At 46.0% G+C, this 12,998-nt stretch overlaps 1 protein-coding gene across 1 annotated transcript; it reads right to left on the reverse strand.

Moving 5' to 3' along the window:
* Positions 1–1,423: 1,423 nt before the first annotated feature.
* Positions 1,424–10,581, reverse strand: ST8SIA3 (ST8 alpha-N-acetyl-neuraminide alpha-2,8-sialyltransferase 3). Its single transcript, XM_051851188.2, has 4 exons — positions 10,264–10,581; positions 9,029–9,151; positions 6,140–6,697; positions 1,424–4,433 (listed from the first exon to the last, which is right to left on the reverse strand). Exons 1-4 carry the CDS (start codon positions 10,440–10,442, stop codon positions 4,151–4,153), a joined length of 1,143 nt encoding a protein of 380 aa, XP_051707148.1. The 5' UTR covers positions 10,443–10,581; the 3' UTR covers positions 1,424–4,150.
* Positions 10,582–12,998: the final 2,417 nt, after the last annotated feature.

Raw genomic sequence — 12,998 nt, forward strand, 5'->3', positions numbered from 1 at the left:
GCTGCCAATCTGAGCCATCAGTAACTAAACTGTGATTTATCAAATAATGATTGACCAAATGGATTTTCTTCTGGAGCCACGGAAGGTATCAGTGGATGGCTGTATTTTGAGGCAAGCATCTCCTTTAATGTTTTGCATTGAGAAATTTTTTGGGGGAGGGAGAGAATTTTTTTCTCCTCTACAGTCTGACTTACTTTAGGTGTCCTGTAAATCCCAGACCAAATCATTCTCCCTTTGAGCCTGTCTTCATTTGATACTGACAGGGCTGAGAAGAACTAGATGAGGAATCATGACTTCTCCACTAATTACCTATGCAATCTTGGGAAAGTCACCGAGCCTCTCTGTTTCTCCATTTTCTCATTTGTAAACTCAAGAATTGGGACAGGAGAACTTCAAAGTTCTTCAGTTCCCAGCATTTCACATTCTCCAGTGCTGGCCCAGCCTCATTTAGCCTCAGGGCAACACTGCTTTGTTCTCTGAGAGTGTGTAATAATCAGTGCCTTGCCCGAAGTCTGAAGAAATATTGTTCTGTTCCTCAGCTTCTCCAGAAAATTGGCACTCATGTCCATGAGTGACAGGTGGTCTGGGGGCCTCTTCCTTTGTGCATTCTTGCTGGTAGCCCCATGGTCAGATGCTTGATATCGAGGTCCCAGACAGATGGCACAGCAGTCACGATCAGCACTGCCAGGCACATGATGCCACTATACACACGGTTAAGGACACTTAAGACACAGACACAAAGGCGGAGGAACCATAGACTTCACAATCATCAAATACAGGGGAGAATTTTTTGGCTGTGAGAGGAATGACTGACAGCACTTTTTAACCTGGTTCTTCCCCTGGATCACATGACACTCAGAACAAGTGATGACAACCAAGGCTCTAGCATTATCAAGTTGCCAAATATTTGCCTTTTCCTCCATCTGCAATTTGATTGGTTTTGGTGTCAGATGTAGACAGCCTCGAGGGCTTTATGATGAAGTTTATCCCTATAGCTGAGGTTGGATTCTGCTGTGAGTATCCTAAACAGGGAAAAGGTTGACAGAAAGAGTTTGCTAAGCCTAGAACCAGCAAAGCGAGTCAGTGCAAAAGCCAGGGGGATAGATCTGTAGCTGAGTCAGGAAAGATGGCCCTAATAGTCCCTTCTGTCCAGCTCACTGCACTTAATTACACAAGCCTGGGAAGCACAGGAGGGCTGGCCAGTTCTGGTTACTTACACTGCTGTCTCCCTAATCAGGACACATGGGACCCACCAAGTCTTTTGGTTGTGAGAATGGTTATATAATGTCCAACTCTGAAGCAGTCTTTAAAAAGAGAAAGATTTTGGTATGATCATCCATTGGCCATTTTTCTCTATATGCTAGAACTGCCAGTCCAGGGCATAACTAACATTAAAAGCTGCCATACACTGAGTACCTACTATGTGCTGAAAGCTGGGGTCAATGCTTTACCCACAAACTGCAACTAAACTTTGCAATGGGGCAAATCAAGACTGTAAAGCAAGAACTTACGAGAATTGTGTTCATGAACCACTATAGAAGGGCTTGCAATTTTCTTCACAGTTTGTTTTTGTGTTTTGGTAACAAAGATCTTTTGGGGTCAGCTCTAGGAAATCCTGCCTAGAAGTGGGGATGAGCTGATCTTCAAGCCTTTCTATCTCTGGAGACAAGTCCATTTCCTCACTATTCTGAGTTTTTGTTAAAGCGATTGATGGAAAATCCCACTCCAGAAATAAGATGAAGCTAAGGGTGAACTTAATTAAAAAACAAACAATAAACATCGGCGTGTTGATGAGATCAAATTAAAAGAATCCACCCTGGAAAAATTAACTGGTTTTAGAAATTCTGGCATTTTGTTCTATAACCTTCTTGGTTCTTTTGCAATTCTACTTAGTAAAAACAAATGGGTACACTAGGATTAAGACTCCAGTGTCAGAATCAATCCCTGTGATCTTGGCATTAGTATCTCTAGGTTGTCACTAAATGAACTAAGTGCTAGGGAACAGCCAACTAGATACCTCCATCAGTTATTAGCCTCACAGCAATGCTTACAGAGCACAGCTCAAGAACAGTGGTGCTGTCCTCACGACAGTAGCACACATGGTGTGGTTTTGATGGCCATCAAATCATACCATTGGATTTAAAAATGATTTTACTGTTTACCCTTATAAATATTTCCAGTAATCAAGCTATTTTAGTTTTTCTCATTTTGAAACATCTACTCCTATTTCTTCCCATCTACTTGAACAACTGCTATTCACATAACATTGGAAGATGTGTCACAACTGACAACATTTGAACCCAAATGATTTCTCTCTCAGCAGCTAATATCTGCATCTACATAAGCTGTCCTGATTAGATAGCTTTTGGAAAAGGACAGCTTTGGGACCAGGCACGACATGAGCATCAGGACTGCATCTCTTCTCATTGTATTTGGTTTAATTTGGGGCATGCTTATACCTTCCCAAAGAGGGGCAGTGAGCTGATTCCTGAACTACAGCAATTATTTTTAATAGCATTTGTAACACTACAAGTGATCTAGATGAGATGTCTGTAAAAGAATGAGCTGCTCCACTCAAACATAAAATAAGTGTGCTTGACTGGCATTTGGAAGGAAGAATCAAGCACATTAAAATTTAACATCAACTTGTCTAGACTTTGAATTGAACTGTAAGGACAAAATGCTGCTCAGTAAAACTCAGGTATGGAAATGATGTGATTGCTACTTCTCCAGTTGAAATAATAAAAAGGAGAATGGCCAACTAGTCCCTTTATGGCAGGTCTACATAATCCCAAATTCCAAGAGTGCTTTAGCACCCAATCTTGCCGCTGCACAATAACTTCTCCTTTTGAAATGCTTAATTTGTAGGCATGTAGACCTGCCTTCAGTTGATGGAATATTGAGTGTCTACTCATACAGTAGTTTGAAGAAAACAAAGAGTTCTGGATTGGTGGTGGTGGACACAGTGATATTCAAAGGGACTTTACCTGGGCACTACTCAAACCTGGGGCCAGCCTGGTCAACCTCCAAGCTTCTCTTTCATTCTAATCCTGCTGGTTCTCAAAGCTCTGAATGGGCGACACAGTAACAATATGTTAAGGGATAGAGGATTCCATAATAAATTCTGAATATTCATATATTCATCTCCTATTCCTTTCTGTGTCCTAGTCTCTTAAGCTGACTCAGTGCTTCTATATTTAGAGAGAATGCCCAGCTGTCTTGGGCTGGGACTGTGGCAGGTACCAGACCAAGAGTAGAGCACCCTTACAGATATGGCAGTGGTGCTATTACCTGCCACAGTGTCAACTCATGTCAAGAGATGTGATGCCACACAGGCCATAGGCATTCTCTTGAGTGAAAGGTACACTGCCTTGCATGCTACCTGCCACAGAAGGCTCACTGTGCTGCAGAATGACTGTGTGGATTACTGAGGACTTCCTAAGAGTCATTTCTTATGAAAGTAATCATGAGAAGGTCCATTATGATGGTTCATGGTTTATCATGAAAACATTGAAGTTACCCAGAGCCTTGAACACATCAGGTCCAGATGCAACACAGACAAGCAAGGCTAATTCAACAGTATTCCTAACAAATTATTAAACTCCATAGTGCTGGGAGGCATGTGGAATAGCTGTAGGGAGAGAAGGGAGATGGTAGACAGGAGATAGAAAGTAAGAGATGAGATATGCAAACCAATTTTTTATGTTTCCATGTTGAAGAGTCTGATCCCACCAACAAAACTGAGATCTGCCCCAACTGGTCAGAGGCCTCTGATTCTGAGGACTGTGTCTGAGCAGAGCTACAAAAACTCTAGCTCCAGTCCTTATAAAAATGGGAGGCAGTTGATTATCAAAATACAAACATGAAAATACTCTAAACCATTTCATTAGCAGCATACTTTCAAATGCAACATTCCCTTTATCAATCAAGTTTAAATCATGTGGTTTCAATGCCATCTGTCCTTGCTAAATCTGCCAAGCCCCTTAAAAGAGCAGTGCAAGAGAGAGAGAGAAAGAGAGAGAGAGAAAATTATTTCCTCTCAAATGGCAGACTAGTCTTTGAGACATTCCCTAGGGTTCTATTCTGAAGACTATTCAACTTGACTTGGGGCACTTTTTAACAGCCATTTGGCACACTCCATTTGGAGTTCTTAGGCACAGTGTGACAGAGTCAGCTTGGTGAGCCCTTCCCCATGCATTCGGTACAGCAGCTGAAACTCAGCAGGCAGCTGGTGGGACTCCTGCCATTTGGTGGTAAATTTGGTTCCTTTTTTGTCATAGTAATGGTATGGAAGATCTTCCCTTGTGTTGGGGTCAAATCCAAAAGGCCAAAATCCATACAAGTGGATCTCTTCACATATTGCTGACGCAAGGGTGTACATTAGTATACCTGTGCTCAGCCGTTTGGGCGACAAATGCTTGTTTTTCCAGTACCTGTGGAACAATAAGTACATGTGGATTCAGAGGCCAGTGTTGAAGGTTTCAATCAGACAGGTCAGTCAGCCTGGGCTGGGAGGTGGGTTTGTCTAGACTGTTTCAAGTTTCATGGACAAACCCAGTTCCCAGCTCAGTCCTTTCCCCTTCCAGAAGAAATTTCAAAGTCCAGTCTGGGTTTTCATACTCTTTAAGGAGTGAGAATGACTCTGACCACCTTTTTGGTATAGTAGAACTGAAACTGATGATGAGGGGAATAAAATGATGAGATCAAAAGACCAAGGGACTGGCTGGCAGGAGACTTGGCTTATTATTCTCATCCTGATCATTCTGAACAGTGACTTTGGGTAAAAAAAAAAACTCCTGCTACTAGTACCCCAATTGATTCATCTTCAAATTGTCTCTTTAAAAACGTGACCGCACATCCTGGGACAGTCCCAGTGCATGCATGTTTGTTATCCCTGTTGCAGCTTTCACCAGCACCCCTTTTCTCTCAAAGAAAAGATCCAGATTGGCCTATAAATCATGGCATCACTCCACCTTCCAGATATATCTGGACTATGATTCTTTCTTCAACTGAATAGATCTTAAATTTGGAAGACTTTGGAAAACTACAGGATGGAATAATCTGCTATGGGATAAAGAATTTCCCCAGGTACCAGATCTTCCAGAACCCAGTTTAACCTGTAATAATATATTGGACTCTACTAGAATGCTAGAGATGCAGACATCTTCAGAAACAAGAGTTGAGGCAATTTTTCCAGATGTTTTAAAGGAAAAAAATCCTACAATTAATCTTGCTTTATAAAATGCCCTGTATTAAGTGCCTCTCAGTTCTGGCTTCATGTTAGAATCATCTAAGGATTCATTAAAAAATACCAATCACCCAGTCCCCACCTCCCTTTCACTAGGACTACACAGAATCTCTTGAGGTAGAGCCCAAGCAGCAGTATTTTTTCAAGTTCTGTAAGTGATTCTCATCCACAGCTAGAGTTGAAAATCCCCAGACTAGATGGGAATATTGCATTTCTGCTCAACCTCGCTATCAAACCATAAGGTTTACAGCATTCATGAAATTCTTTCATGTGTTTTCCCCACAGAGACAGAATTATAAAGAAAAATTATAAATTTATGATTTATCTAGGTGGTTTATTACACTTGGGCATCAACAAAATACCTACATAACAAACAAAAGGGAACATTTTAAGTCAACTGCATCTTCCTTTAAAAAAAAACCATTTTAGTTGTCTAATGCAGCCATTGGCTTTATTGGGGTATAGTTATCCATTTAAAGAAAATTCTTGATTCATGGTGATTGCCATGACTGCTTGGTAGGCATATAAGGGGGTTTTGAAAAGTTCATGGAAAATGGAATTAAGAGATTTTGAAATCCATGCAGTTTTGTTTTCATAAAATGCATTTCTATGAACTTTTGGAAGACTTCTCATCCCATCAAGAGAGGGGACAGGGTGTCGAGGGGAAGTCTGATGAAACACCAATCACTCCATGTGGCCCTTGGTTACCAGCTGGGGGTGGACTGAACTTACCTAGAACAACACAGTCATTCATTACAAAGGATAAAGAGTTTGTCATACACTATTAAAATCACCACAACTAACTAACTGGAGGGCTCCCACCCCCAAGAGATTACAATATTGATTTGCCATCTGGTGGGGTAGGAGTTAAATGCAATAAAATATACACACCTGTTGACATGCTGCATTATATTTCCAGGCCAAGCCAACTGGACCTTTAACTGACCTCTGTGTTCAACAAAAAAGTCAACTAATGTTCTGGTCACAGTTGCTGAAGTGTGGAAGAAAAATGCAGGGATCCAAAGAATGGCCCCATCAAGCTTTTTTAAACTGAGGAAAAAGTTGTTACGGTCCTGAATGGTCAAGAGATTGTTGTAATATTTCTCCAGGATGCTGGGGTTGAAGGTGGTAAGGTTGGTTTTCCTTCCAACATCTCTTTGGAAAGCCTCCGTAGGGGCAAAATTGCAACGGAAAACAAAATCTGATTGATCTATTTCTTGTCCACACTGGCTCCCTGTCAGGATACCACTATTTCCAACCACAGCACAGATATTATAATGCTTATTCACAATGGGTGACACATCTGGAAGCAGTGAGCGGAAGTTATTGCTAATAGAGAAAACATATTTATGGCTGGAATAATCATAGTGCATCAGTTGTCCGATCCGAACACTATTCTTGGTCAAAGAAAAATTTTTTATTACATCGACATGCTGAAGAATTTCTTGCCTAAAATAAAAAGAAATTCATTAAATGCATTCCATTCAAGAGAATTGATTGTGCATCTTACAACTTACATGGCCATTTCATTCAGACAAGCATCTGGGGCACACTGAATCCCAAAAAGACTATACATTCATACGTGTGGCCTTCCAAGGGAGGACTGTCTAGGCAGTCACAGACATGGTCTCATCTTTCAGGTAAGCTGTGAATGTGACCCTTTGCAACCTGTAAATGCAACTCAGTTTTAGCTGCCATTTCTTTGTTTCTGCTCTACTTGGAGAGTGTATTTGATTTGGGGCAGAGACACAGGCCAAACCGAGTCAGAAAATACAAGGAGACAGACCATTTACGCAGGCCTCAAAGAGCTCACATTAACGCACACACATTGGTGACTGAGAGTCTGTAACTAGGGATGACTTGTTTGCTGTCGGTCTGAAGTGTTCGAGAGAGATCAAATATCACTGGTGTCTAAAGAAGAGCCAAGCAGATCTGAGTTGGTACATGACTATCTATTATTAAAATATGAAATGGTAATAGCAGTGGGTATATTTAACTACTTAATAGAAATGAGATGATAATCTTATTAAGGCCATTTAATAATGAAACAGGGATATTTTTCAACTTGGTTATATAGAAATAAAATTTAGTTGGAGAAATCTAACTCTTAGAAAAAGAGGCTGCTGTAAATCATGAAAATATGTGAATATTCGGAGCATGCATGCGGCAAAAGTGACACTAAAACCTAACTTCAGATTGCTTTCATACTGAGCTTTAAGTAATGAAGTATCTCCTCTTAAAGTCTCTGCTATTTAAAATATTTGAGAGACCAGCAGCATTATACTTTGCTGCTAGATTTCCTGCTGCTAAGCAATCACATTGAGTCTCTTGTGTCTTTTGCCTAAAAATAGTAAGAGTGAAATAACATGCTTTGCACATCTTTAACTTTGGTTGGAATTTTATTTTAAAAAGAAAGACTTCACTCCTCAAGGTACAGAGCAACATAATCTGAAATCTGCATTCCCAGCTTCCAAAGTTACCAGTACTGTTCTTAGAAGCTGTCAAAAGGCAAGGCAAGTTCAAAGCAACACTAGTGGAAACTACTTAAAGGTTATCTGATAAGTGGGCTGGAGGAAGGAGGTTTTGAGAAAAATACCCTTCTGATTCATCACAAGGGTTCTGTGTACTGTGGGAAGAACATCTTTACTGAATTAGAAAAATGTTTTGGGGAAAGGTATATAGTTTCCCACCCAGAAAGTTTATGGGTTGTCTATTGGACAAAAACATTTCTTTTTAAAAAAGCCCAAAAATGCTTTTAAAAAGAGTATTACTAGCATTTTAGAATTAACTTTCATGGACTTCTTCCTAAAGAAACTTGTTTTTGTAATGTTGGTCATAATCATAGGACTGTATGTCAACTTTTTAAGTCAGTGACATTTTCCTGACATCATGGATATCCATTGAATTTGTTTTAATTCTGGCAATGGATTAAGACTTAGAGAGAGAGAGAGAGAGAGAGAGAGCGAGCTGGAAAGGCACAACTCTCTAAACAGACTGGTTTGTTAAATATGCCTTCACACCCCTCATGAATACACTAGATGGCTCACACTGCATTTAGCAGGGCGACAGTTCTGCCAAGGAGGAGGGAGTAAAGACAGCCCCACTCCTAAAAGCTGACCTGAATCAGTGAGAACTCATCCCTTCCCTCCCAAAACAACTACACCCAAGCAACAAGCAAAACAACTGCATGTAAAAATGAGGATACTGTGAATAATCAGAATGATGTTGGACAACTTCACAACAAGTTAAAAGCTATAAAGGGTTAACAAGCAAAATCAAAACAAAAATCATTGAAAAGTATACTTAGAAATCTATCTATTTGTGGGCCAACATTTTCACTAGTAAATTGATGACAATGGATCACGTTATTTTGTGTGTGCTTCAATGAGATGGTAACATTTTATATTTCAAAAAAAGATTTTTTTTCAGTGAAGGAATGAAAATACATTGTGTAGTTACATGCATTTTGCAATTGTTTGCCTTTTTTTTTTCCCAAATGGATGGCTTTGGTACTATCAGCCAGACTTGTTGACTGCAACTCATGACATTCAATCAAGCCCAAGTTAGGGAGAATATTGGAAATGCCTTTTTTCCCCCGCAAACTGGCCATCCTGATGCTTCTCTTTGATGAGAGGCCGCTACTCGCATCTGAGTTGTGACTGAGAACTGGGGCCCGCGCGGGAGGTGGGGGCATGTTGGTTGTTTTGGTTTCAGGGCGTTGTTTTGTCCTTTGAGCTCGAGAATTCAAACACGCGTTTGGATGGTTGCCTCCTATCCTACCTTTGATGTAAAAACGCTGTCCGATTAAAAGTCCACTTAGAAGGTTTCTCGTGGAGTTCCTGGGTGAGAGAATTCGTAATGGGCACAAACGACGGGTCTAGGAACTTCAGCGCAAACTGCGACCTGGAGGGGAGCAGGAGGAACACAGACCAACGCACACGGGCCTCAGCGCTGGAAGCCGCCCCGGGGCGCCCTCGGGAGGGCCACCCTGGACGCCCGCGGCCGGGGGGAAGGCTGGCAGCCAAGGGAGCCGTCTCCATTGTCAGCCTGCGGGTGCAGGAAAGGCCAGAAAATGGCCGTCGTGCGAGGGCAGGGGCGGGGGCCCGGCACGAGGCGCGGGGCCGAGTCAGCACCGCGGACAGCGGCCGCCCAGCGCCCATTGATTTTTGGGGAAAGGGCAGAGGAAGCCGGAGCCTCGGAGGAAGGCTGGGGTTGGTTCCTGCCTTAACCACTTCCTTCCCGGGCCAAGTCAGATTTCACTCCCCTCCGTTGGCTTTCTCGGCGGGCGCAGTCTGGGCCGGCGGGAGCGCAGGTGGCGTGGGTGCGGGCCGCCAGCCGCCAGCCGCTCGAGGCCCGATCGGGAGCGCGCCAGGGGCACAGGTAGGCGCCGGCGCTCCCGAGGAGTTGAGCCCGCGGCTCCCGGCGCCTCCCTCGTGCGGCCCCGCGCCCCGCGGCGCCTCCGTAGCGGGCCAGGGTGGGCGTCCAGAGGAGGCCGCTTCCCGCAGGGCCAGGGGACCTGCACAAATCGCAGAAAAGAGACGGGATCGAGGGAAAACACCAGGGCCTTGTGGAGGAGGAACCCGTGCATCCCTGGACGCTTGCGGGAGGGGCCGGAGAGGGTGCGAGTGGAGCCCGGCGCCTGCGCCATGAAAGCGCCCGCACCGCCCGGAGCCGGCCGCCGAGTCTGCGGACCCCGAGCCCGGAGGGCGCTCACCGCCCGCCTCGCCGCCCCCTCCCAAGTGCACCGCCTCTGTGAGTCCTCCCCCCATTTCTGAGATGGGGGAGGGGATGCCGAGGAAGAATACGAGAAAGGCAATCGCATCGATTAGCATCGCCGCTTTTAGGGGATTTCGGTTAAAAAATAAAGGGGAGGAGGAGGAGGGCGCAGCGGAGAGGGGAGGGAAGGGGGCAGGCAGTTCCCTCGCCCAGAGGGTCTCGGAGCCGCCGACCCTCGCCCTGCGCCCCGCACACCGCCGGCCGGGGGCCCGAGGGCGCTCGGACCGGGCCGCACTCACCGGAATCCCGCGTGGAACATGTACATTCGCGGCGCCCCCGGGCTGGCGTACTTGGGAGTGGTGAAGATGTTCTCCTTTTTCAGGGACACGTAGCTGATGAGCGACAGGATCAGCAGGGCCACGCTGAGCATGACCAGCCCCAGCACACTGGCCACCCGGGCCATTTTGCAGTTTCTCATCCCGGGCTGGGCGGGGATCAGGGCAGCCGGGCCGATGGGTCCATGGGGCGGCCGGCGGCTGGCCCGCGTGCCCGAGTGTGCGCGCGACTGTCCGCGCGCGCGGGGAGCGCGGGATGCGCGGCGGCGGCGGCGGGGGCGGCGGCCGGGGCCGGGCTCAGGGCGGGCCGGCGGCGCGCGGGACCCCCGGAGGCGGCGGCGGTCGCGGCGGCGAGCGGGCCGAGCCGGCGAGCAGGAAGATGGAGGGGCCGCGCGGCGACGCGGCGGGGAGCGCGCGGTGCGTTCCCGGCCCCCGGCTCAGGCTCCCCCGCGCGTTTCCAGAGAGGCTGCCATCTCCGTCGCCGCCTGCAAGATAAATGTGATTGGAATAATGTTACCGTTCGATCTAAGCACAGGATTTAATTAATGAACTCTAATCTCCCAAATAAGCGCGGGGGGGGGTGCGGGGGAGGCGGCGCGGGGAGGGGACCCGAGGCTGCCGCCGAGGAGGAGGCTGCGTGGAGACAGACGCCCGAACTTCGTTCCGTGGACCATTCATTACCTTATAAATATAGCGCAGAATAGGGAGATAAATAACCGGATCTGCTGCTCTGCAGGATAAACACCAGCTGGCTGCTTCGCAGAGATGCGGGGGGGGAGTGTTTTTAGGGAGGCAAACGTTTAAAACTTCTCTCCTCCCCACCGAGGCACCACCCTGGGGCCAGCACCTGCCACAGCAAATGGGGCCTGGGCCGGCCCGCCTTGGGAGAGTTTAAATCCTCCTTGAATGTTCTAGAATGTGTCCCCATCTTCTTCCTACGCCCACCACATGCTTCCCTCATCTTAAAAGGTGGGTATGCCTAGCAAGGTGAGCTGTGAGTGCAGAGGGACTGGTTGCCTTCTTCCTTGACCTTCTAGGGCCTGGCCCATGGCCACAGCAGGTGGACAGTGCTTTCTGATGGTTGGACCAGGCCTGGAGCATTTAGCCCTGATGGAACTTGCTATTGCCCAATCTTCAGACCCATCCCCGGGGCCAGGCCCACTGAATGGGCGGTTTGGCCCGAGAGCCCCGCAAGCTGCAGGCGCCACTCATCCCAATGGTTACAGATGCACACAACACTCTGTCGAAGGAGCCCCAAACCAGGTAAGAGAGTCTGCCTCTTAGGGAGGTAGGGAAGCTCAGTGCTAGTGCTTTGCATTGCTTGGCCTTACATTTGTTCCAGCATCTTCACATGTTACCTGTTTTCATGTTCATTGGATATACAAATTAATTCATTTTGACTCATGCTTTCTGGTGACCCAGGGAAATACAAGTTCCTTCAGCTCTGTTCTTTGCAATCATCTCATGGCCTCTTCTACCCTAACCTTACACTTGACATGGTCAATAAGCAATAATGAAAAGAAGCTGGAGGGGAGAATTGGCCTTCGAGAACTTTTCTAATCAAGCAAGTTGAGGTTTTTCCAAGGGAGTTTATAATTTCTTTGTCTGCCAAGCTTCTTGCCTTATGGACTTTGGTGGAACTGGTGTCGGGGTCTGTGTGTGGGCTGTCAGCTCCTGGCTGCGTTGAGCTCCTGGGCTGTAAGCTCCTGCAGAGCAATGGCCCTGCCTTTCTCCAGTCCTGACTCACATGGTGGGGGGTGGGGTCTTGCTGAGTGTTTTGGGGCCACCTGCACTCCTCTGCGAGGACCTGTTTGGTTGTGGACAGCGGCACCCAGAAGGTTTCTGTTTCCAGTGACAAAGGGGGTTGCCTTGTGCCCATTAAGGACAGTGCTGGGATTTAACCCCCAAAGTCTTACATTAATGATATTAAGAGAGTGGAAACCTAATTTTACTCTGCTGTTTAGAGATGAGGACTTTGGAGTGTCATTGAATACAATGCGATCATTAAGTCGGAGCCCCCATGATTGAGGCTGCTTAAATATACATGTGTTCCTGCCAGGACGTGACACAGCTTAGGGGGCCCTGGCAAGAGCTTGTGTCATGCTCTTTGAACTTTGAACCCCAGAACCATGAACCAAAACAGACTTCTTTTCTTTAAAAAGTAGCCCAGCTACTTTGTTTACTTTATAAAGATAATACAGACTTTTATTCCAAAAAATCTAAAATTGTAAGTGAAGAAGACAAAATTAATCTTCTTGGGCTGGTCTTGCGGTGCAGTGGGTTAAGCCACTACCTGTGACACCAGCAAGCCACATTAGACTTCCAGCTGATGTCCTGGCTGCTCCACTTCCAATCCAACTTCCTGCTGAGGTGCCTGGGAAGGTGGAAGATGATGGCCCAAGTACTTGGGGCCCTGCCACCCACATAGGAGACTGGGATAGAGTTCCTGGTTCCTACTTTGTCCTGGCCCAGCCCTAGGAAGTGAACCAGCAGGTAGAAGATCTCTGTGTGCGTGTGTGTTTCTTCCTCTCTCTCTTGTCCTGCTTTTCAAATAGGTAAAAATCTTTTTTAAAAAAGAAGTAATCTTTTCCTCTGTGGAACTTTTTTATTATGGAAAAAACTTCATAGAAGTCTTACATGCCTGAATATGGTGCATATTTGAAACAGCTTTTGAATAATTACTATACTTTCTTTTAAAA

This window comes from Oryctolagus cuniculus, chromosome 10 (genome assembly GCF_964237555.1).
Source record: "Oryctolagus cuniculus chromosome 10, mOryCun1.1, whole genome shotgun sequence".
Taxonomy (NCBI): domain Eukaryota; kingdom Metazoa; phylum Chordata; class Mammalia; order Lagomorpha; family Leporidae; genus Oryctolagus; species Oryctolagus cuniculus.

What these genes read in the sequence shown, in the direction of transcription:
- ST8SIA3 (XM_051851188.2), bottom strand. Translation starts at nt 10,442, where the DNA reads ATGAGAAACTGCAAAATGGCCCGGGTGGCCAGTGTGCTGGGGCTGGTC. An exon ending in ACAGCGTTTTTACATCAAAG is followed by an intron (nt 6,698 to 9,028) that starts GTAGGATAGGAG and finishes TTTTTATTTTAG; the next exon opens with GCAAGAAATTCTTCAGCATG. An exon ending in ATAATGCAGCATGTCAACAG is followed by an intron (nt 4,434 to 6,139) that starts GTGTGTATATTT and finishes ATTGTTCCACAG; the next exon opens with GTACTGGAAAAACAAGCATT.